The sequence below is a fragment of the Schistocerca cancellata genome, chromosome 1, assembly GCF_023864275.1.
Source record: "Schistocerca cancellata isolate TAMUIC-IGC-003103 chromosome 1, iqSchCanc2.1, whole genome shotgun sequence".
NCBI lineage: Eukaryota > Metazoa > Arthropoda > Insecta > Orthoptera > Acrididae > Schistocerca > Schistocerca cancellata.
The window spans coordinates 1,132,365,758-1,132,391,807 of record NC_064626.1 but is presented as its reverse complement, the minus strand read 5'-3'; the positions used below and the strand labels follow the sequence as shown (position 1 = coordinate 1,132,391,807).

Below are 26,050 nucleotides of genomic sequence, written 5' to 3'. Positions count from 1 at the left end.
TTAGCTACTTTTGGCCTGTAATTTCCACGTGTGAATTATTATCCTGTGTACGAATATTAATAAGCCTAGGCTAAATGCCACATCCTCGTCTGACCCCACTCTCCATTTATATCGTAAGTCATTGCTAAGTTTTCGTATAGGTTTAGTAAAGCATTTATTACGTAGAATGGTTGCCGTACCCACTTTTCTTCATTATGCTCCACCGTTTTTCCCTGTTGGCTTTATCAAAGGCCTCTTCCAGTCCAAAAAATGCTAAGGGTATCTCTCGAGTAACGTCTGCAAGTTTGTCAGTGACCTGTTTTATAACACCACACTTGACGAATAAAAGTTTGCATGAGAGTATTATTTATATGTTCAGTTCCACTCTAGTCTGCTGTGCGTTATTGCAAATTTCCCCACAATACCACTGATAAGAGATAACTTTATTTACGTAGTCGACAATGCTCATTTAAAAAATCGCGTATTGATATACCCTGGTACCTATCTATATCTATATCTCTCCGCAAGCCACCTTACTGTGTGTGGCGGAGGGTAGCCTGTACCACTAATAGTCATTTCCTTTCCTGTTCCACTCGCAAATAGAGCGCGGGAAAAACAACTATCTACAGGGTGTTTCAAAAATGACCGGTATATTTGAAACGGCAATAAAAACTAAACGAGCAGCGATAGAAATACACCGTTTGTTGCAATATGCTTGGGACAACAAGTACATTTTCAGGCGGACAAACTTTCGAAATGACAGTAGTTACAATTTTCAACAACAGATGGCGCTGCAAGTGTTGTGAAAGATATAGACGACAACGCAGTCTGTGGGTGCGCCATTCTGTACGTCGTCTTTCTGCTGTAAGCGTGTGCTGTTGACAACGTGCAAGTGTGCTGTAGACAACATGGTTTATTCCTTAGAACAGAGGATTTTTCTGGTGTTGGAATTCCACCGCCTAGAACACAGTGTTGTTGCAACAAGACGAAGTTTTCAACGGAGGTTTAATGTAACCAAAGGACCGAAAAGCGATACAATAAAGGATCTGTTTGAAAAATTTCAACGGACTGGGAACGTGACGGATGAACGTGCTGGAAAGGTAGGGCGACCGCGTACTGCAACCACAGAGGGCAACGCGCAGCTAGTGCAACAGGTGATCCGACAGCGGCCTCAGGTTTCCGTTCGCCGTGTTGCAGCTGCGGTCCAAATGACGCCAACGTCCACGTATCGTCTCATGAGCCAGAGTTTACACCTCTATCCATACAAAATTCAAACGCGGCAACCCCTCAGCGCCGCTACCATTGCTGCACGAGAGACATTCGCTAACGATATAGTGCACAGGATTGATGATGGCGATATGCATATGGGCAGCATTTGGTTTACTGACGAAGCTTATTTTTACCTGGACGGCTTCGTCAATAAACAGAACTGGCGCATATGGGGAACCGAAAAGCCCCATGTTGCAGTCCCATCGTCCCTGCATCCTCAAAAAGTACTGGTCTGGGCCGCCATTTCTTCCAAAGGAATCATTGGCCCATTTTTCAGATCCGAAACGATTACTGCATCACTCTATCTGGACATTCTTCGTGAATTTGTGGCGGTACAAACTGCCTTAGACGACACTGCGAACACCTCGTGGTTTATGGAAGATGGTGCCCGGCCACATCGCACGGCCGACGTCTTTAATTTCCTGAATGAATGTTTCGATGATCGTGTGATTGCTTTGGGCTATCCGAAACATACAGGAGGCGGCGTGGATTGGCCTCCCTATTCGCCAGACATGAACCCCTGTGACTTCTTTCTGTGGGGACACTTGAAAGACCAGGTGTACCGCCAGAATCCAGAAACAATTGAACAGCTGAAGCAGTACATCTCATCTGCATGTGAAGGCATTCCGCCAGACACGTTGTCAAAGGTTTCGGGTAATTTCATTCAGAGACTACGCCATATGTGGAAAATATCGTACTATAGAGTTTCCCAGACCGCAGCGCCATCTGTTGTTGAAAATTGTAACTACTGTCATTTCGAAAGTTTGTCTGCCTGAAAATGTACTGTTGTCCCAAGCATATTGCAACAAACGGTGTATTTCTATCGCTGCTCGTTTAGTTTTTATTGCCGTTTCAAATATACCGGTCATTTTTGAAACACCCTGTATATGCCTTCGTATACGCCCTAATTTCCCATATCTTATCTTCATTGTCCTTAAGCACAATGTATGTTGGTGGTAGTAGAATCGTTTGGCAGTCAGTTTCAAATGCCGGTTCTCTAAATTTTATCAATAGTGTTTCTCGAAAAGAACGTCACCTTCTCTCCAGGGATTGCCATTTTAACTTCCCAAAGCATCTCCGTAACACTTGCTTGTCATTCGAGCCTACAAGTACCAAATCTAGCAGTCTGAATTTCTTCGATGTCTTCCTTCAGTCCGACCTGATATGGATTCCAAACACTCGAGCAGTACTCAAGAATAGGTCGCACCAGCGTCCTATATGTGGTCTCCCTTACAGGTGAACCACCCTTTCCTAAAATTCAGTCAATAAACCGAAGTCGACCACTCGGCTTCCCTACCACAGTTCTCACACGCTCGTTCCATTTCATATCGCTTTGCAATACTACGCCCAGATATTTAAACGACTTGACTGTGTCAAGCAGGACACTAGTACTCATCCCCATTAACGTCCATTTTCCCACATTTAGAGCTAGCTGACATTCATCATACCAACTGGAAATTTTGCCTAAGTCATGTTGTATCTTCCTAATTAACTTCGACACCTTACCGTACACCAAAGCATCATCAGCAAACAAGTGCATGTTGCTGCCCACTCTGTCTGCCAAATCATTTATGTATATGGAGAACAACAGCTTTCCTATCACACTTCCTTGGGGCACTCCTGATGATACCCTTGTCTCTGATGAACACTTGCCATTGAGGACAACATACTGAGTTCTATTACTTAAGAAGTCTTCGAGCCACTCACATATCTTCGATCTTATTCCATTTGCTCATGCCTTCATTAACAGCCTGCAATGGGACACTGTGTTAAATGCTTTCCAGAAGTCTAGAAACGTGGAACCTGGCTCTTGCCCTTCATCCATTGTTCACAGCGCATCATGTGAGAAAATGGCAAGCTGAGTTTCGCACAGCAATGCTTTCTAAAACCATGCTACATCATGGACTAAGTTTCTCAGTCTCAAGAAAGTTTATTACATCCGAACTGAGAATATGTTCAAAGATTCTGCAGCAGACCGAAATTAGGGGTATTGATCTGTAAAAGATGTAGGTCGCTTTAGCAAAATGGATAATCAGAATACCCCCAAAGTCTAACAGCTATTCTTTTCAAGTAAGATTAATGACAGTCTAGCTCACATAGTAATATTTTTGCGATCCCTGTTTTACTTTCGTTTGATTACATTAGAGTTGGGCTAAAACTTGTGTATTCGTCTAGACTGAAGGAAAGTTAGGAACAGTAACAGGGTTGAATATGTACGAACTAGTGACACAAACAGAGGGATGGAGAAAAGTGGATGCCGTTATAGACAGACACATAATGTAGCCTGAGGTCTGGGTTGGGTTGCAATGTGACAGTTCGGTCTTTTTGCAACAACACATTTAAAACGATCGTTTTACAAACTTCGTGAGGTATTTTCCGATGTCCAGATTTCCAAGGTGGTGATCAGCAGGAAGCTTGGAGTATGACTTCAGTTTTACGTAACACTCTGTTTTATGTGATTGCATTCTGCACAACTATATCAGGATCAGAATAACAAAGTCATTGGTGACTAGTTGTTTACAGGACAGCTACCATAAAAATTATCAGTCAGACTATGGGCTTGATCACACCTTTCATTCTGTTTACGGTTGTCACGTTGTTCTGCTACCCCAGGTTCCAACTGTAACAGACAATAATTGCAGACAACAATTTTGCTTCGTTTCCTTTGTTTCTATGTGTGGTTAGCAGTGTGTTTAATTTAAGTCAGATAATGTCCTAAATTAGTTGCAAAAGTGAGGAGAAAAATAAGAAGACTATTGCCCCATGTTTAAAAATAAAATGAAATAAAATAAAAAAGTGGGAGGGAAAGTAAGCCTGGCTCCAGTATAGACCTTTATGGGGAGAAGAGCACTGTGGGGCAAATGCCTGCCTCTTACAGTGGAAGCACCTTAACCAGGCCTCATACTTCTGCAAAAGCAGAAGACATGCACAGAGGTACAAATTGCTTAAATGTTTTTCATTATCGAAACTGAAATCGTTTTATGAGTTGAAATGTTAAATAAAGATCACCTTCCATTTGATATCTACATGTTACAATCTAAATTTCAGAAAGTTCAGATCTTATTGCAAAATATTTTATGTGTTTGCAACAGCCTTATTAGCATCTCTGTGATATGTGATTTATTCATCTCATTACATACAATTTTCAAATCATTTGATTTGATGTACAGGAGACATGTCAAGGTTTACAAAAGACACTTTTTTCACTTTTTTAAGAGAAATACAAAAGTTTACATTAAATTTTACATTTCTAAGTTACAATTACACATGTACATAAAATAGTACATGTAATACAATCCCTGTGTTCAGGCTGTGAAGCTGTCCTCAATGAATTCATCGACAGAATAATAACACATTTCTACCAGAAAAATAAAGAGCAATCTTTTCAGTGAACCAAGATCCATCTTAAATATGTTACTGCCTTTTATTTTATTGTAAATTTTTAACCCCATATACTCTGGCGTTTGGGCGTAACGTTTTAAAAGATGTGTTACAAGTTAGAAGTTATCTCTGTGGCGAGTGCTGTAGTCGTGGTCAAAACGGAAAGTGCCCAGTGTTTGTTGATTTTTATATCAGAACACCACCACCTCATATACATAAAGTGAGGGGATAGACAGTATACGAGCCTAGTGACATTCGCTGAATTTCCCCAGAAGATTATGCCATAACGAATAACTGACTCAAAGTAGCATTAATAAACTATCTTTCTGGTATCCATGTTTGTGGCACCTGACAAAATACACATTGCAAATGCTAAGTTGTTCAGTTTATTTGCTAAGAAATCTATATATACCTTACAATTTAAATTTTTGTCATGATTTAGGCCTAAGAACTTCGCGTGGTTTGCTTCTCCATATCCTGATCACTGCAAGTATCTTTAGTTCAGTCCTTTCTACTGATTTAGCTTCAAATTGCATCATTTTGGTTATAGTTCATTTAGTTTTAGAAGGTATCAGATAGATTATACAATGGTAAGACAGAGATTTAGGCTCAAATGGTTCAAATGGCTCTGAGCACTATGGGACTTAACATCTGAGGTCAGCAGTCCCCTAGAACTTACAAATACTTAAACCTAATGAACCTAAGGACATCACACACATCCATGCCCGAGATAGGATTCGAAACTACGAGTGTAGCAGTCATGCGGTTCCAGACTGTAGCGCCTAGAACCGCTCGGCCACACCGGCCGGCAGAGATTTAAGAACCAGGTTTTAAAATGTAAGACATTTCCAGGGGCAAATGTGGACTCTGACCACAATCTATTGGTTATGAACTGTAGATTAAAACTGAAGAAACTGCAAAAAGCTGGGAATTTAAGGAGATGGAAACTGGGTAAACTGACTAAACCAGAGGTTGTACAGAGTTTCAGGGAGAGCATAAGGGAAAAATTGGCAGGAATGGGGGAAAGAAATACAGTAGAAGAAGAATGGGTAGCTCTGAGGGATAAAGTAGTGAAGGCAGCAGAAGATCAAGTAGGTAAAAAGACGAGGGCTAGTAGAAATCCTTGGGTAACAGAACAAATATTGAATTTAATTGATGAAAGGAGAAAATATAAAAATGCAGTAAATGAAGCAGGTAAAAAGGAATACAAAAGTCTCAAAAATGAGATCGACAGTAAGTGCAAAATAGCTAAGCAGGGATGGCTAGAGGACAAATGTAAGGATGTAGAGGCTTTTCTCACAAGGGGTAAGATAGATACTGCCTACAGGAAAATTAAAGAGACCTTTGGAGAAAAGAGAACCACTTGTATGAATATCAAGAGATCAGACGGAAACCCAGTTCTAAGCAAAGAAGGGAAAGCAGAAAGGTAGAGGGAGTATATAGTGGGTCTATACAAGGGCGATGTACTTGAGGACAATATTATGGAAATGGAAGAGGATGTAGATGAAGATGAAATGGGAGATACGATACTGCATAAAGAGTTTTACAGAGCACTGAAAGACCTGAGTCGAAACAAGGCCCCGGGAGTAGACAACATTCCATTAGAACTACTGACGGCCTTGGGAGAGCCAGTCCTGACAAAACTCTACCATCTGGTGAGCAAGATGTATGAGACAGGCGAAATACCCTCAGACTTCAAGAGGAATATAATAATTCCAATCCCAAAGAAAGCAGGTGTTGACAGATGTGAAAATTACCGAACAATCAGTTTAATGAGTCACGGCTGCAAAATACTAATGCGAATTCTTTACAGACAAATGGAAAAACTGGTAGAAGCCGACCTCGGGGAAGATCAGTTTAGATTCCATAGAAATGTTGGAACATGTGAGGCAATACTGACCTTACGACTTATCTTAGAAGGAAGATTTTAGAGAATGCTTTTGACAATATTGACTGGAATACTCTCTTTCAAATTTTAAAGGTGGCAGGGATAAAATACAGGGAGCGAAAGGCTATTTACAATTTATACAGAAACCAGATGGCAGTTATAAGAGTCAAGGGGCATGAAAGGGAAGCAATGGTCGGGAAGGGAGTGAGATGGGTTTGTAGCCTCTCCCCAATGTTATTCAATCTGTATATTGAGCAAGTAGTAAAGGAAACAAAAGAAAAATTCTGGATAGGTATTAAAATCCATGGAGAAGAAATAAAAACTTTGAGGTTCGCCGATGACATTGTAATTCTGTCAGAGACTGCAAAGGACATGGAAGAGCAGTTGAACGGAATGGACAGTGTGTTGAAAGGAGGATATAAGATGAACATCGACAAAAGCAAAACGAGGATAATGGAATGTAGTCGAATTAAGTCGGGTGATGCTGAGGGAATTAGTTTAGGAAATGAGACACTTAAAGTAGTAAAGGAGTTTTGCTATTTGGGGAGCAAAATAACTTATGATGGTTGAAGTAGAGAGGATATAAAATGTAGACTGGCAATGGCAAGGAAAGCGTTTGTGAAGAAGAGAAATTTGTTAACATCGAGTATAGAGTTAAGTGTCAGGAAGTCGTTTCTGAAAGTATTTGTATAGCGTGTGACAATGTGTGGAAGTGAAACGTGGACAATAAATAGTTTGGACAAGAAGAGAATAGAAGCTTTTGAAATGTGGTGTTACAGAAGAATGCTGAAGATTAGATGGGTAGATCACATAACTAATGAGGAGGTATTGAATACAATTTGGGAGAAGAGAAGTTTGTGGCACAACTTGACAAGAAGAAGGGACCGGTTGGTAGGACATGTTCTGAGGCATCAAGGGATCACAAATTTATTACTGGAGGGCAGCGTGGAGGGTAAAAGTTGTAGAGGAAGACCAGGAGATGAATACACTAAGCAGATTCAGAAGGATGTAGGTTGCAGTAAATACTGGGAGATGAAGAAGCTGGCACAGAATAGAGTAGCCCTGAAGACCACAACAACAACAAATAACAACAGTTTTAGTCCATTTTGATAGAACCAAGATTAGAATTTTTCTAAAGTATTTTTGGCTTTTTCTGGAATACTTTCAGATACCTCATTTTCAATTAGAATTGATGTATCATCAGCAAATAAGACTGAATGAACATCAATGGCAAGTGGTAGCTCATTTATGTAAAAAAGAAGCAGACAGGCACGCAATGTCAAACCTTGTGGGACTCCTTGGGGAACTGGAATGAATGAGATTTTCACTCTGCAGCGGAGTGTGCGCTGATATGAAACTTCCTGGCAGATTAAAACTGTGTGCCCGACCGAGTTCCTTGGGGAACTGTTTTCCAGTCTGAGTAATAATTGGCTCCATTTGAAGTCAAAATTACTCTTTGTTTCCTACCTTTCAGGTAAGAGCTAAACCATTTTAAAGCAGTGTCCCCGATTCCATACATCTGTAGTTTGTGGAGGAGTAATGCGTGGTTCACTGAATCGAAAGCTTTAGTTAGATCACAGAATATTCCTGTGACCTTTCTACCCTTATCTAATTTGGAGCAAATTTTTTGGATAAATTCATTTCTAGCATTCACAGTGCTTTTACCCTGTTGGAATCCGAACTGGTTTTTAAAAATTATATTATTTACAGTAAGAAATTTATTAATTTGTTTTGCTGCAATCTTTTCAAACACTTTAGAGAAGACCGGCAAGAGAGAGATAAGGCAGTAATTCCCCATATCTTCTGTCGATCCTTTCGTGAATAGAGGTTTGATCTCAGAATATTTCAATACATTTGTAAAGTATCCCTATTCAAAAGATTGATTTATAATAATACAGTGGTTGAGAAATATTGGACACACACTTGATTAGAGATGTTGTTATTTCATCCCACCCATGTGAGGTTTTGTTTTTTAGAGAGAATATTTCCTTTTCCACATCCCTTTGGGTGATTTTTTCAAATTGTTTAAAAGATATGTTCTGGCTGTTTTCCAGATTTGTGATGCCTTGATAGAATGTCATATCCACATATGATCTTACTACATTTAGGAAGAATTCATTGAAACAACTTGACATCTGAACAAGGTTTACTGTAATTTCATTATCATGTCTAATTTTCAATATCTCATGAATTTTTACTTTGGCTCCTAACTCATACTGAACAACTCACCACACTGCTTTTGTCTTATTTCTGTGTTCTCGTATGAATTTATTGTTTGCCATTTTTTTAGCTGCCACTACAACTTTCGTAAATAAAGCTTTATACTGTTTGACATAAGTAACAAAATCCAGATTTCTGTTTGATTTTAACTCATTGTGGAACTGTCTCTTTCTGGCACTAGAAATTTTTATTCCTGTTGTAATCTATTTGAGTTTATCATTTACTTTCTTTTGCTTATATCTACGAGGAAATGATTCATTAGATACCTATAAGAAACAATTTAAGAATTTGTCATAGTTTATCGAGTTTGAACTATTGTCATCTACAAGCCAGCTTATTACATTTAATTTACTGTGGAATAAATCAATTTTACTTTTACTGAGATCCCTTTTTACATACACTTCTGGAGGCTTTAGGTTATTTGCTTTTGGGAGCTCAATAAACAGAGCTGAGTGATCTGAAACACCAAAGCCTAAGCAGTATTTGTGCTTATTTCCACTGTCAAATTTGAAGCTAGTAATAATATTATCAATGCAAATCACTGATCTGCTGTTTTCCCTAGTGCCTTCAGAAAAGTTTAGCTTGAAACCAGACTTCTGCATTAAGTCACGAAATTTTGTGGAATCATTGCTTTCAACTAAGACATTTAAGTTGAAGTCTGCTGCTACAACAACTTTTTTCTTACTTTCTTTCTGGAGTTTTTTTAGGAGGCATTCGAATGTGGCTAAGGACACTTTTGTTACCGCAAATCCAGGAATTCTGTAGATTGCTATAACCAGTGTGTTCAGATCACTTATTTCTACAGAGCAACTTTCAAACACGCTTTCTTCGTTTAAATAATTAAAACTATCTCTTACTGTATAACTTACAGTGGAATTGATAAGAATGCAGGAGCCTCCACGAGATTTGCTTATTCTACAAAAGCTAGTAGCTACCTTAAAATTATTAATACTACCGGTATTTAATACTTTTATACTAACTTTGGTTAACCAGTGTTCGTTTAGGCAGATTATTTTAATTTTTAAATATTCTGAAAGCAGAATTTTTAGTTTGTCGATTTTTGAGTATTTACGATTTGGTAGTTCTGCCCCTAAGCCATTTATATTACAGTGCATCAACAGATCATTTTTGTTTTTGGTTATTTCACGTGCATCCTTTGTTCGCTACCTAAATTTTTTATTTTCGGTTTGGGTTTTTCCTTTGTCACCCCTATCAGAATGAATTAGTTTCCCTTGCTTCTTAGGATTTTGCACATGTCTATGAACATTTTACTAAGTTTCACAGAGCCTAATCTATTGAAGTGCAGGCCATCTTTTCCCAGACACTAGTCTGTTGCACTGTTCCCTAATGCCAGTATTTGTCCTGTTGATGTAAGTATCACTTACCGATCTTCGCTGAATAATTCCATTAATTACCAGCCTGGATATTGGGTATAGGCTACAGTTTTTGCCGATCTAATCAGATTCCGTGTTTCATTCACAATTTCTTCCTCACTGTTACTGCGGATTTGTGCCCACGTGGATTAAGACACCTCTGTAATCATCAGTACTTAAAGTTTTGTTACCAGTTTTGCCCGTGTTTCTTTTCATATACAATACATTCTTAAAAGGTTTGAGTTGATGTGATCGAATTCCTATTCTACTTCTTACTTTTCATTTCATATAGAAACATTCACAGGCAAGAAACTAATGTTAGGAAGTGTCTTAAATAATTTGGGTGAAGTATGATCAATATCAAATGACGTTTGCATAATTTTCAGTAATAAATATTTCCTGTTAGCTGCATCTATTTCTGTAATTTCTGAAACCTCACAGAGTCTATATCAATGTTGATATTAAAGCTCTGTAAGTATAACAGTTTTACAGGAAAACATGTAACAGTGTTGTTTTGTCTTTATCTATTGATGAAAATTATGAAATATAATAATGGAAATTCTCTAGATATTTAATTAAAAGTAATCCCGTTTCTTTTCTCCAATTACAGGGTTGCATCTACCCATCTGTCCATGCACTGCTGGCTAGGTGGGTTCCACCAGATGAGAATGGTCGCTCGGCAACAGTTGTATATGCTGGTAAATATTTTTCATTTGTTGTTGGGACAAAGATTGCAGAAAAGTCTGTATGAACAAATTAATGACACTTGAAATTTCCTGACACATTAAAACTGTGTGCCAGACCGAGACTCGAACTTGGAACCTTTGCCTTTTGCAGGCAAGTGCTCTACCAGCTGAGCTACCCAAGCATGACTCACGATCCGTCCTCACAGCTTCAATTCTGCCAGTACCTCGTCTCCTACCTTCCAAACTTCACAGAAGCTCTTCTGCCACCTTGCGGAACTAGCACTCCTGGAAGAAAGGATATTGCAGAAACATGGCTTAGTCACAGCCTAGGTGATGTTTCCAGAATGAGATTTTCACTCTGCAGTGGAGTGTACGCCGATATGAAACTTCCTGACACATTAAAACTGTGTGCCAGAGCGAGACTCAAGCTCAGGACCATTCTGGAAATTAATGACAGCTCAAATTAAAATTTTCACTCTATTTCTCTTCTCATCTTAGTAACATTTTATTGGACTGAGACAATGCAAGATTTGTTTTAGTGAAAAAAATTGTTTCTACTTTCAAAAATAAAATTGATGCATGGAATCTGGCCTTATTAATCAAAGTCTGGGTAACTAAACACAGACACTGGTATCAAACTGAAGAGGCCAATCGACCAGTCCCCTTTCACTACTGAAAGATATTTCTGTGAGTTAACTTCAGTCTTAATATTCGAAAAAACGATATTCAAAAATAACTGATGAATTATATAAAGGTCTGTGAAGTTACACTTGTAATATTCCATGCTGATGATTTACATACAAATCCATTCAAAATTTAGTACTATATTTTTCACAGTAATTTTATGTCATTTTTTACATTTCTGCGTATATTGCAGAAATTTAAAATAAAAAATTAAATGAAAGGCTATTGAAACAATGCATTTCTTCTATTGACAACCACCTATTACTGAAACACAATGAGTTATGAAAACTAACCTGAAATTAACAGACAATAAATATAAAATATTCTGAGTGTATTTAACTGCAGCTCACTGTAGCTCAATGAAACATATTCTGTGAGAAAAATGATGTAAATACAAAACATACACCCAGTATCAGGTACTTCATTAAAGAATGTGATCATGTAATGCATTACAAGCTGTCTAAGACAGTTAGCATTTGTTGAAGTCCTCAAATAGTTGCATTTAAACATCATGTCTATGCAGGAGAGCTCATGGAAAGACCAGAAATAAAGTGATATCTCAGAAGATTACTTTTGTGTTGCAAACAGCCTACTTCAATCAGCTGAGCCAGGCTTTCTGTCTGTGGACTGTTACCAAAGGTTTTTCCCACAAGGTGTCATATAGACAGCACTTGTACTACAGCCCCTTACATATTGTTCCTGTAGGAACCTTGATGATGAGATTAAAATTATTACAGTATGCACAGTGGCAGTGAAGCAGCCATTTTTCCCACATTCCATTTGCAAATGGAAAGAAAAACATCTTAATATGTGGTAAGTGGGAAATACTCTCCTGCACACATTCATAATGTTCCATAGAGTATTGCTCTAGATGTAGGTTGTAGCAAAACACAGTAGTCCGAACTGCTTGAAAGTAAAAACTGAGTTTCATATGTGGAACAGCAGTATTGCAATACATGTCAGTTACTGAATGATTATTGCTATTAGCATGAACAGTTCTAGACAGTTTAACCATAAAGTTTGGATAAAAATGAAAAGTAAATGGAAACAAATATAGAAAATGTCAGTTGAGGAAATTAAAAGAACTAATAAAAATGACAGTAAGAATAGAAGGTCTTTATCCATTATGTAGGGCAAACGCTGTGATTGTCATGAACTAAGGTTTTGAGTAATGACTACAAATAGTCACTTTTTGCGTTGGTAGAATTTTTATTTCTCATTACCAGTTTCAGTTCACATAATGATGCATCATCAGGTGGTACAGCTTTAGTATTCACTCATAGCATTGCGGGAGTCATTATGTAGAGTTATTTGATTCTGAACGATTACTCCTGGGACACAGATTACCTCAGAAAAAATTGTTTATATTCACCTATATGTTAACTACACAGCACTACATGCACTTTGGCTAAAGTAACGTGGTGCAGCATTACATGCTAACAGCTGATGACACTGTGGTGAGAGCAACCAATAGCTATGTCTCTGGTACAACTACCAGTGGGCAGGCACACAACCATTTACTACATTCATTAGCTCAAATTTTGGACTAGGGGCCAGTCATGCGCTTTTGTGTGAGCCAAATATAAATTCAATAACAACAATCCAGCCTCCTGAATGGTCAACAAACAATTTACAGCACAATATGGAGCATCAAATGAGAATTTGGGAATGGTCCATGTGGACAATGATGTATCCTGATACAAGTTTTGACTCAACTAAGTTTTATTACATTCAACATACATTCTCTCTATTGGTGATCATACTGAAACTAACATTCAAAATAATTAAACATGAATATTACAGCAGTCCAAGCAAACAATCAGTTTCTACACAGGTAATGTTTTACTTGAGCAGTGTTGTTTACTCATAAACATATATGTTTATTTTGTGTGTATGTATATTGGAGATATTTATTTTCATTGTCTTATGGTGACAAATCATATATCATTCTGAATATGATCCCTGGAAGAATGAATAAATACATAAAAAACTGAACGAAATACAAAAGTAACTGAATAGATATCTAAATAGTGAACTAACTTTCCTTAACAGACTACAATATGGCATTAGACAGTTGAAATTTAATAAAAGAGAAAGGGAGACAGAGAGAGAGAAAGAGAGAGAGAGAGAGAGAGAGAGAGAGAGAGAGAGAGAGAGAGAGAGAGAGACTGAGATGATATGCTGTTGCTAAAATGAAATGCCTTACTATAATGTTAGGACAAGAAAATCACATCATGCGTGCAAGTAAACTAAAGCTGTCTTCAATCTGAAGGTTAGTTTGATTTTGTGCTTTATTAGGTATGTTCCTGTTCTCTTGACTTTCTGAGACCCTGAACCATAGAGCAGTTTGGCATTTCACATATTAACAACTCATTGCCAAAGGTGAAGCAAGCAAAAATCCAAGACTAACAGAGGACTGATCTCCAGATTTTTGAACATGTAGTTGGATACTTTCTCTTTGTGCCATTGAGCCACACTGAAACTGATCTTAAAATTTAGGTTTAATGTAATAGCTTCATTTCCTGTGATTCTGAAGAGTCTTCATGTAGCAGCTTTGAGATGTTTAACTGTAAATTCACATGTTATTTGAAAAGTGTCTTTTCACCTGTATGTATCCATTAAACTAACTGATTTTACTGTCTCAGATATGTCAAATAATATTCAAGCATTGAAGAAATAATAGAAGCTTTTTGTTGTTTACTAACAATATATGGATGCAGTTGTGGAAATTGTCTTACTTAGCCTGAAAACTGTCCGCAGACTAATAATATACTGAAGAGCCAAAGAAACAGGTACTCCTATTTGATAGCATGTAGGGACCCCACGAACATGTAGAAGTGCTGCAACATGGCATGGCATGGGCTCAACTAATGTCTTAAGTAGTGCTAGAAGGATTTGACATCAGGAATCCTGCAGGGCTGTCCATAAATCTGTAAGAGTACAAGGGGGTGGAGGTCTCTTCTGAACAGCACGTTGCAAGGTGTCCCAGATATGCTCAATAATTTTCATGTCTGGGGAGTTTTGTGGCCAGTGGGTGTGTTTAAATTTAGAAAATTGTTCCTGGAGCCACTCTGTAGCAATTCTGGACATGTGGGGAGGTACATTGTCTTGCTGAAATTTCCCAAGTCTGTTGGTATGCACAATGGACATGAATGGATGCAGGTGATCAGACAGAGTGCCTACGCATGTGTCACCTGTCAGAGTCATATCTTTATGTATCATGGGTCTCAGATCACTCCAACTGCACATGCCCCACACCGTTACAGAACCTTCAACAGCTTGAACACTCCCCTTGCTGACATGCAGGGTCCATAGATTCATGAGATTGTCTCCATGCTCGTACACATCCATAAACTCAACACAATTTGAAACAAGACTCATCCGGCCATGTTTCCAGTCATCAAGAGTCCAATGTCAGTGCTGACAGGTCCAGGTGAGGTGTAAAGCTTTGTGCCATGCAGTAATCAAGGGTACACGAGTAGGACTTTGGCTCCAAAAGCCCACATCAATGATGTTTCATTGAATGGTTCACACACTGACATTTGCTGATGGCCCAGCATTTAAATATACAGCAATTTGTGGAAGGGTTGCACTTCTGTCACACTGAATGATTCTCTTCAGTTGTTGTTAGTCCTGTTATTGCAGGATCTTTTCCCAGTTGCAGCGATGTCAGAGATTTGATGTTTTACTAGATTCCTGGTATTCACAGTACATTTGTGGAATGGTCATATTGGAAAATCCCCATGTCATCACTACCTCAGAGATACTGTGTCCCATCGCTCACGCATCAACTATAACACCATTCTCAAACTCACTTAAATCTTGATAACCTGCCATTGTAGCAGCAGTTACCAATCTAACAACTGTGCCAGACACCTATTGCCTTATATAGGTGTTGCTGACCACAGCACTGTATTCTGCCTGTTTACGTATCTCTGTACTAGGATATGCATACCTATACCAGTTTCTTTGGCACTTCAGTGTAAATAAATAAATATAAATTAACCAGACAAGTACAATTTGGGAACCTTTTACATCAGAGGATGCTGAGGAAAATACTACAAATTCTAAATTGTGTTTCCTACCAAATCTTTCCTATGACTCTCATGTTTAACTGTATAGCTTAATAGCATTATATATAATTTAATTGGCTGCTTCTTTTCACATAGGATCTCAACTGGGAACAGTGATTGCAATGCCTGTGTCTGGCCTCTTAGCTAATAGCAATATGGGCTGGCCATCCATTTTCTATGTATTTGGTGGAGTGGCAGTGGCATGGTCACTATTGTATTTTATTTTGGGAGCAGACACTCCTGCAAAGCACAAATACATTTCCAGAGTGGAGAGAATTTATATTGAAAAATCATTAGCACAAACTGCTCATGGTAAAGAGGTAAGCCAATAACTTAATTACACATTTTTGTTCAGGTGACACTCAGCAGCAGAAATATATTTTGAGAAATGCATACCACAGTGCTTATTACAACTGATTTCAATCCTTGACCATTGTGCAGGTAAAAAAGAAAACAATAAAGACTTCACATGTCATGCATAATTCCACATAAGAGGAAATACTTAAGTACAGTCAAATTTATAGTGTACATAAAAACAAACAAAATTTTGAAAAGTGAAATGCTGTGGTCGATTCAATGGGAGGGGGATAGCTCCTCTGCCACTGAATGGGTCACAGTGCTTTATTTCTGAAAATTTTGTTCCTTTTGCTGTGCTATATTAGTTTAATTGAACTCAAGTAGTTCGTCTTACATGGAATTATATATGACAAATGTAGTCTTTATTGCTTTCCTTCTTAGCTAGATGGCCATTGAGGATCAAAACTGGTTTTAAAAATATGAGGGCAGTTTGAAAAGTTCACGGAATCACTACCAGAAGTCAGCACTAGCACAAAGGGATTACCATGTAATAATATGTCAGCCTTTATGAGTAAATACATGACGCATCCGTGCTCTGGTAGAGGTCTGTGATGTGGACATCAAGACTCAAGCAGTGATTAAGTATTTCATAAAGAAAGATATAAAAGATAAGAAAATTCATGACAATTTTTAGAAAACACTTGGGGCTCTGCGCTTTCATATTCAACTGTTGCCAAGTAAACAAATGAGTTTAAATTTGGTCAGGATAGCTTAGATGATGATCTGCTTAGTGATCAGCCAAGACCTGCCACTACTCAAGAGATCATAGCAAAAGTGCACAAAATGGTCATGGAGGATCACTGACTGAAAGTGTGAGAAATTTATGAAGCTGTAGGGATGTCATGGGAATGAGCATACCACATTTCAACTGTGGAATTGGATATGAGAAAATTATCTACTAGGTGGGTGCTGCAAGTCTTAATACAATGTCAGAAACACATCAGAATGTTTGATCGATTTTCAGAGCAACTAACAACATCTCTTGGGTTGGTTCGAGATCAAGCATGCAACTCTGATCCACTACTACACCCCAAAGACAAAATATTAGTCAAAGTGGTGGAACCATGTTGATTCATCAGCACCAAAGAAAATAAAGTTAATACAGTCAGCCGGAAAGGTCAAGGTGTTGGTTTTCTGGGATGCAAAAAGGATTCTCCTGATTGATTATCTTCTCACTGGTCAAACAATTAAGACTGAGTACTAAGCTAATTTCCTGTACCAACTACAATAATAGATATAAAAAAGACCCTATTTGTCAAGGAAGCAAGTCACCTTCCATTAAGACAATGTTTGCCTGCACACAAGGATCATTGCCATAGCAAAAATACATTAACTAAGAAAAATTGTTGCCATGCCCATTTTATTCACCTGGTTTCGCTCCACCAGACTTCCATTTCTTTCCAAGGCTCAAAATTATCCTCAGTGGATGCACATGCTCTTCAAACAAATGACTGAAAACTGAAGTTGAAGGGTTTTTTACAGGCCTGGAGGAATCTAATTTTTGAGATGGGATCAAGGCATTGGACAACTTGAACTAGTGTACAGGGAGACTACAGTGGAGGTTTCACTGAGGTAAGTTGTGTCTTTCCATTGCATTCCAAGAACATGAATTAGTGTCTAGGAAGACTACAACTGAGATTTCACTGAGGTATGTCTTTTTTTCTATATCATTCCAAGAACTTTACAAACTACCCTTGTAAAAAAATACATTACTGTACAGTACTGTACTATGCATTTCCCAAAACAATTAATTATAGTCTTAGATAATGTATGTGCACACAATCCCTGTTTTAATATCACATCAGCAGAGCATCAATTATCCAAACTCTGATCTGCTGAAACATCAGTTAACTGAAAGAGTTCCAGTCAGCAAATTCAAATTTGTATGCACTCCATGCAGCTGGTAGTTCAACTGTTTCCCATTCCATGCCACCAATCAGTATTGCTCTTCTATGTTTACACCTGAATCTATGCCTATGAGAGATTCAGTACAGCCAACAGTCACACAAAAAAGCCAACAAAAATAAATTAAAAAAATCTATCTTTCAGAAACTTGTTCCTTCATTGGAGAGGAGGGAGGGAAGAAAGGGAAAGAAGGGAAAGTGTGTGTAAGGTCACTCGGAACCTAGGTTTTAAGGTAGCAAGGGGAAGGTATCCAAAGGTGGAGTAAAGGGTAGTGAGAGGGAAGTCAAAGATAGTGCATCATAAATAATGTGCCAACTTCAAAGCACAGAAGATAGATGAGTGATAGTAAGTAAGAAGAGAAAGATAGTGAGATAAATTAAATAACTAATGGAAAAAGATGAAAAATGATTAGATGAAAAACAAAAGTAAATAAATGAGTAAATGACTGAAGAGGAGGATAGAGTAGGTTAATTTAGGTTGAGTCCAGGGAGTGGCAATATGAAAGGATATGTTGGAGAGCAAGTTCCCATCTTTGTTCCACATGTGACCCTGCCTTAAATTGTGCATGTTTTGTCAATAGTGGGGTTGGAGTAGGTGGTTGTGGGGGGATGCAAGGGACAGGTTTTGCAGTGGGTACCTACCTTTAGGTAGGGGAGATGGTTTGGGAATGTCATACACTTTGACAAGGCTGTAGCAGAGGTTAGGAGGACTACGAAAGGCCATGTGGGTTGTGTGAGGAGGATATTATGCAAGGATAATCTCATTTCAGGCCCAACTTGAGAAAGTTATAGCTCTGGCAGAGCAATGTGTTGAGGCATTCAAGGCTAGGTTGGTACTGGGTGATGAAAGGGATGCTTCTGTCTGGCCTGGAGGTAGGAAAATAGTTGCCAGAAGGAGAGGAATGGACTTCTCAGGAGATCTGCTTATGGACAAGACCTGTAGGGTAATTGTCAGAGAGGAAGGCATTACAAAGGTTATTGGTGTAGCTTTTGAGGGATTCATAACTGGAACAGATAAGTTTACCACAGATACCTAGGCTGTAGAAAAGGGAGCATTTGATGTGGAAATGATAGTAGCTGTCAAAGTGGAGCAACTGTTGTTTGTTTGTAGGGTTTAATATGCACAAGGGATTGGATGTGAGCCTCAATGAGAAAGTCAACATCCAAGAAGGGATCCTGGGTTATGGAGAAGGACCATGTGAAATTAAGGTTAGAAAAGGAGTTGAGATTTTGAAGGAAGTTAATGAAGTTTTCTTCACCATGAACCCAAACCACAAATATGTCACCAGTAAATCTACACTCCTGGAAATTGAAATAAGAACACCGTGAATTCATTGTCCCAGGAAGGGGAAACTTTATTGACACATTCCTGGGGTCAGATACATCACATGATCACACTGACAGAACCACAGGCACATAGACACAGGCAACAGAGCATGCACAATGTCGGCACTAGTACAGTGTATATCCACCTTTCGCAGCAATGCAGGCTGCTATTCTCCCATGGAGATGATCGTAGAGATACTGGATGTAGTCCTGTGGAACGGCTTGCCATGCCATTTCCACCTGGCGCCTCAGTTGGAGCAGCGTTCGTGCTGGACGTGCCGACCGCGTGAGACGACGCTTCATCCAGTCCCAAACATGCTCAATGGGGGACAGATCCGGAGATCTTGCTGGCCAGGGTAGTTGACTTACATCTTCTAGAGCACGTTGGGTGGCACGGGATACATGCGGACGTGCATTGTCCTGTTGGAACAGCAAGTTCCCTTGCCGGTCTAGGAATGGTAGAACGATGGGTTCGATGATGGTTTGGATGTACCGTGCACTATTCAGTGTCCCCTCGACGATCACCAGCGGTGTACGGCCAGTGTAGGAGATCGCTCCCCACACCATGATGCCGGGTGTTGGCCCTGTGTGCCTCGGTCGTATGCAGTCCTGATTGTGGCGCTCACCTGCACAGCGCCAAACACGCATACGACCATCATTGGCACCAAGGCAGAAGCGACTCTCATCGCTGAAGACGACACGTCTCCATTCGTCCCTCCATTCACGCCTGTCGCGACACCACTGGAGGCGGGCTGCATGATGTTGGGGCGTGAGCGGAAGACGGCCTAACGGTGTGCAGGACCGTAGCCCAGCTTCATGGAGATGGTTGCGAATGGTCCTCGCCGATACCCCAGGAGCAACAGTGTCCCTAATTTGCTGGGAAGTGGTGGTGCGGTCCCCTACGGCACTGCGTAGGATCCTACGGTCTTGGCGTGCATCCGTGCGTCGCTGCGGTCCGGTCCCAGGTCGATGGGCACGTGCACCTTCCGCCGACCACTAGCGACAACATCGATGTACTGTGGAGACCTCACGCCCCACGTGTTGAGCAATTCGGCGGTACGTCCACCCGGCCTCCCGCATGCCCACGATACGCTCTCGCTCAAAGTCCGTCAACTGCACATACGGTTCACGTCCACGCTGTCGCGGCATGCTACCAGTGTTAAAGACTGCGATGGAGCTCCGTATGCCACGGCAAACTGGCTGACACTGACGGCGGCGGTGCACAAATGCTGCGCAGCTAGCGCCATTCGACGGCCAACACCGCGGTTCCTGGTGTGTCCGCTGTGCCGTGCGTGTGATCATTGCTTGTACAGCCCTCTCGCAGTGTCCGGAGCAAGTATGGTGGGTCTGACACACCGGTGTCAATGTGTTCTTTTTTCCATTTCCAGGAGTGTATATCAAGCCAGGGGATGCAACAGCTGGGTCGTAAGGAATGCCTCTTCAATGTGGCCCATAAAAAGGTTGGCACAGGGTGGCACCATCCTGGTTCTCATAGCTGTCCTCCAAATTTGTTTGTGGGTCTGATCCTCAAAAATGAAGTACTTAAGGGTGAGGATGAAGTTAGTAAGTGTCGTAAGAAATGAGGTTATCAGAAGGCATTCGGGTAGGTGTTGGAAGAGGTAGTGCTCAAAGTCAGAGAGAGACCATGATTTGTATGATATTTGTATAGAGAGAAAACTCAACCTACAGAACTGTTCCATGTGACCCGATTCCCTCCATCCAGGCTGAGGTAGAGAAAATCCCAAAACCCTTATACCTCTCACAAGGTCTGACAACTGCCTCCATAGATCTACACACTCCACCTGAACCATACACCTATACCTTCTTCATATTACCAAAAATCCAGAACCAGCCTGACCACATCCTTATCGAATCTTATAGTATTCCCTAACCATCTTCCCTAACTGCAGGTACCTACCACTGTAACTGACACCACTGCAAAACCTGCCACCTGGATCCCCCCATAACCACCACTGGCAAAACATATATCATTTAAGGCAGAGGCACATGTGAACCAACACACCATTTATCAACTGACATGTGGTCACTGTATGTCCTTCTACATAGGTATCTTTCTCTTCTTACTTAATATTATTAGAGCTATCTTTGCTTTGAAACTGGCACAGTACTTACGATGTGCTATCCTCGACTTCCCTTTGACACTCTTTATTTCATCTTTGCTTACTTACCCATTGTCACCTCATAATACATATTCTGAGTGACATAAATCAACTTTTCTTTCTTTCTATTTCTTCCCTGTTATCTACTCCCTAACGAAGAATAAGTTTCTAAAAGCTATGTTTTTTATTTACTTTTGTTGGATTTTTTTTATAGCTGTCAGTGGTACTGACCTAAGGTATGTACTGACCAGTCCCTCTGTCTGTTTGTATATTTTTCATGTTTGTGTATAATTTTCATTTAATCAACAATGCTGTTATTGTGTTCTTCACAAAGGAGACTAAACAGAAGCACATTGTTCATAGTGTTTCCAATAAACTTAAAATAACAGACGAGTTGCAGAAAGGTGCTAGTGGATCCAGTTTAGGTTGGGAATATGGTGTGGTAAATGCAACAGTACTGATCAATGAAAACAATGTAGATGCCACTGCAAAATTTAGAAGTGCAGTTGGCAGAGAAACAATGAACATACAAAAAACTATGATTTAGATGATTTAGTTTGCACATACTTCCTTCAGGTATGTAGCCACGAAAAATAATAAATGATATTTTAATTTCTGAAAAATCTGTTGAAATGATAAAGAAATAACACAGATTTTCCTTCTTTCAGTATCTTAGTTCTATTTCTCCACAGATTTCATATTTCTTATTTGCTTTTATTTTTTATTTAATATTTAGTACCCTTTATATCACTACTTCTAATATTGTTTCACTCTTATTTTCATAGCAGCCTTTATTGTTTATTTGTGTCCAGGTGATTGTTATCTGTTTACTATTGTTTTCAGACTCTCTACTGCAGCAGTATAAACAGAATCACAACAGAATGGAGATCTCACATTCAGCTTAATATTGTAAATTTCTGATGTGGTTACAGAAGCTGCCCACACCATGGAAGGCCATATTCACTTCCCCACCAATGATATCTCTCATAATAGCTCACTGCACACAAAACTGGGGCTTCTGGACTTTATTGACGCAGATGCCTACTTATATGGATAGAGTACTGGTTTTCAACATCCAATCAGTAAGTTCACATCACAAGAGAACTTCACAATTACTGCTTCTCTCAAAAGTGAGTCTTGGGCTATCATGAAAAATCTTTTCAGAACAGTTTGCTGTCAGCTCTGCCCTATCTTGTGATGTGGGGACTCAGCTTTGTGTTTAGTGGGGTATCTTATGTCTTGGAGCGGAAGAAGTGTCTATCCTTAGGAACACTCAGAAAGCTCTTCAATTCCATCGGTACAGTACAATAATCATAGTTATGTTTTTTTCTGTCAAAAAGTTAATTACACAAACTGACTTTCTCTCTCTCTCTCTTTCTCTCTCTCTCTCTCTCTCTCTCTCTCTCTCTCTCTCTCTCTCTGTGTGTGTGTGTGTGTGTGTGTGTGTGTGTGTGTGTGTGTGTGTGTGTGTGCATGCTTCATTAATTTTAACTTTCTAAGTCTTTTCTAACCTCTGATAGTTATTCTGAAGGTACGTTATTTCTAACTGCTTCCACCTGTCCTTCCTTTCATGAGTAGTATAATAATTATGAGTTATTTCCTACAAAATTTTCCTGACAGGTCCTTATTCTACATGTAACTACCTTTTAGATTCACTGATTTACTGATGCAGTACAGCATTCATCACATGGTGAATGCTGCACTGCGCCTGTGCATCACTGGAGCTAAAACTGTGTAATATGCACATAAATTGAAACGAGGAGCTGCAAGTTTCAGGAACAAAGGCAGCTGAAATGTTCAAACTGCAACAAGCAAAGACATAGTATTCATGAAGATTACACCAATTGAAGATGGGTGAAAATCCTAAACATCTCTTGGCATAAATAATATTACATAAAAAGTCATTATTTGCTGTATTTTTTCAATAATTTAATCCACAGTCACACAGCTCAATTATCATTACCATGGGTAACCTAATGCTATGACAATGAGTCTGACAGTAGCTATTTACTATAGCTGAGAAATCAGTAGCTTATTTCAAAGTAGTTACTTATCTATAAAATTCAGTATTTTAAATATAGCCTGTTTAAGCACAAACATTACTTAGCAGTGAGGTGATGTTTTGTGAAGGCAGTGTACTGATTTTTTTCTCAACAGTTACAGCCCCTTCATTAGTATAAATAGACTCATTCCACATCACTGAATATTGTTGGAATCTACAGAGCATAAAGTAATTATGTTGGCTGAATCAACAGTTAACTACCATTAAATTGACATCTATTTTCCATATATTAAGAATTAGGGAGGAAGAGTAGAGTTTAATGCCCTGTCTGTGATGAACTCATTGGAGACAATCATGGTCATGGGTTGGACAATGATGAGAAGGTAAATTAATCAGGCACTTTTTGGGGGACACACTGGGAACACTCCATGGGAAACCTAAATCTACGTGTTCATACATGACTTCAGACCCCGCTCTTTCTTCATGTAAATTCATTGCTTCAACCACTGTACTGCCTTTCTCAGTTTCCCACGCTACAAATGAACATGACAGTCAGAAAAGTCACTACTTTGAAACAATCTGTTGCTGCTTCTTCTTATAGAAAGAATATGCTGTTTATCTACTGTAGTTTATATTTACCAGGCTACAATATTTGTACCATTGGATCCTATTGACAGTGTTCATTGTTACTTGTCATGTTGCTGTCTGAGGATTTTAATCACTGAATCTAGATAATTACATACTTTAAGAAGGAGCTTCATGCACAGGATTTTGTAAGGTTGAGATGGAGATACAAGGTATGTGACAATACTGAATGCTTCATGTAACTGAAACTGGAATTTACATAATGGTATATATTGCAACAGTACTGGGTGTTTATAAATTAGATATACAAAAGTAACCTTTAACTGTAAAAAATATAAATAACTTCCAAAAATTTTGATACAAAACTGAATGCAGTATGTCTTCAAGTTTTATTTGCAAATGTTCGGTGTGGCTACCTTTTGTAACAATGTCCCATCTGTAATCAGTTTCCTGCCAAATCCTATAAAGCAAGCCTACATGTAAAGTGGCAGTTGCTTTTGTTATCTCTATCAGTTCATGAAAATTTGTCTTTGAGGTAGTAGCATGTGATATTTAGTCCTGAATTGTCTCTGAACTGTAGTAGCAGATTTGGGTTCATGAAACTGTAAACAACATTGCACACACTCTGCACCATTTTAAACTCCATCATTGGGCATGCCACCTTGTGGAAACATCAGCAACTAAAAGTGTTAGGTAGGGATAAAACTTGAAAATATACTCCATTCAGTGCTGTTCATATATTTCTGTAAGTTTTTTGCCCTTTTAACAATTAAAGGCTACTTTTTATAACTAATTTATAGATAACCTGCATAAGTATCAGTTTTTACAAAAATCAAAAGAAAAAGAAGAAGGCAGCCTGTGACTGTTATTCTAACAAAACATTCTGTGACTATGAAGGTAACTATGCTATTTACTTAACAACTTTTGAATCATATCAATACACAATTATAAAAGCATTAAAAGAGCAAAGTGAAACATCATTTAAGAACACAGTAACATTGGTTCATTCGACAGTTATTCTAATAGAGCTAAGCATTTTGTAACAGAAAAATGTTTTACTTTTTGGAAATGATCTAGATTTAAAATAAATTGCAAATAAATAGTGAAAAAAGTATTTCTTATTCAATAAATGAAATTTCCAAATATTTTTATAATTTTATTACCATTGCTTGACAAATTAATGTAATATTTTACAGCTCACTGGGGTCCTGGAATTGCTCTTGTTGTGCTGAGCTATACTCGTGTGTCAGATCCCACTGCTGCAGTTGTTCTACTCACAATGGCTGTTGGCATCAATGCTGGTGTCTATGTAGGCTACCAGATAAATCACATCGATCTGTCTCCAAATTTTGCTGGAACTATGATGGGCATAACCAACTGTGCAGCTAACATCATGTCTATCATAGGACCTCTTATGGTTGGATTGTTTGTGAAGAATGATGTAAGTGCAGCTCTTAAAAACAAATCAGATTCAGTCATTGTACACATGGTAAAAAGCACGTGAAAAATTACTAAACAGGGAAAAATTTCTACTGCTCGTATGGCTGTGTAGTAATCCACGTGAATAAAAACTAGCTAACAAAAACAATATGTGAAGGACTAGTGTGGTTGTAGCTTCTTCTTCTGCTAGCACCACATGCTCATCACCTCAAAACTAAAAACTTTTTCAGTTGTTGAATGGTTTTAGTCAATAACAGACACATCATCACTGTTCTTATTTTCATGTGTTCACACATTTATTAAATTTAAATTGACCTTCTGTACAGCGACCAGCTTCTTAACTCTTCTATTCATTTATCAAATAAAAGCCAGACTAGCCCACACTGTTAATGACCAGTCAGTGGTGATACATGTATCATAAAACTCATCCTTCCACTTATCATACTTCACAGAAACATAGTCAGATAAGCACAGTTCTCTGTTCTACAGACATTTAGTGTGGCACAAGTCAATAATACATCTGTAAGGTTCATACTAACACACACAGTCCTTGTTAATATCAACTAAAAAACTTCAGAAAGATACTGAATAACACACAGATGTTAGTTTTAAACAGTTCTGACAGCAGACTGACTTTCAAACATTTTGCTACATAATGGGACCTGAGTGGTCGCCAACTCTCACAGATAATTTAGCTAGTGATTGCTTGCAAGCTTTGATACATTTTCCATAATGCAAGCCACAAACTTTCATCAAGATGTTA

General features: G+C 38.9%; 1 protein-coding gene across 1 annotated transcript in view; it reads left to right on the top strand.

The window, feature by feature from the left end:
- LOC126092704 (putative inorganic phosphate cotransporter) overlaps positions 1–26,050 on the top strand; it is a 173,919-nt gene that overhangs the window by 117,613 nt on the left and 30,256 nt on the right. Inside the window, exons 4-8 of the mRNA XM_049908430.1 lie at positions 10,721–10,808; positions 15,650–15,873; positions 22,193–22,342; positions 22,425–22,557; positions 25,044–25,288. Of these exons, the coding sequence (XP_049764387.1) occupies positions 10,721–10,808; positions 15,650–15,873; positions 22,193–22,342; positions 22,425–22,557; positions 25,044–25,288 (840 nt within the window). The remainder of the gene's footprint in view (positions 1–10,720; positions 10,809–15,649; positions 15,874–22,192; positions 22,343–22,424; positions 22,558–25,043; positions 25,289–26,050) is intronic.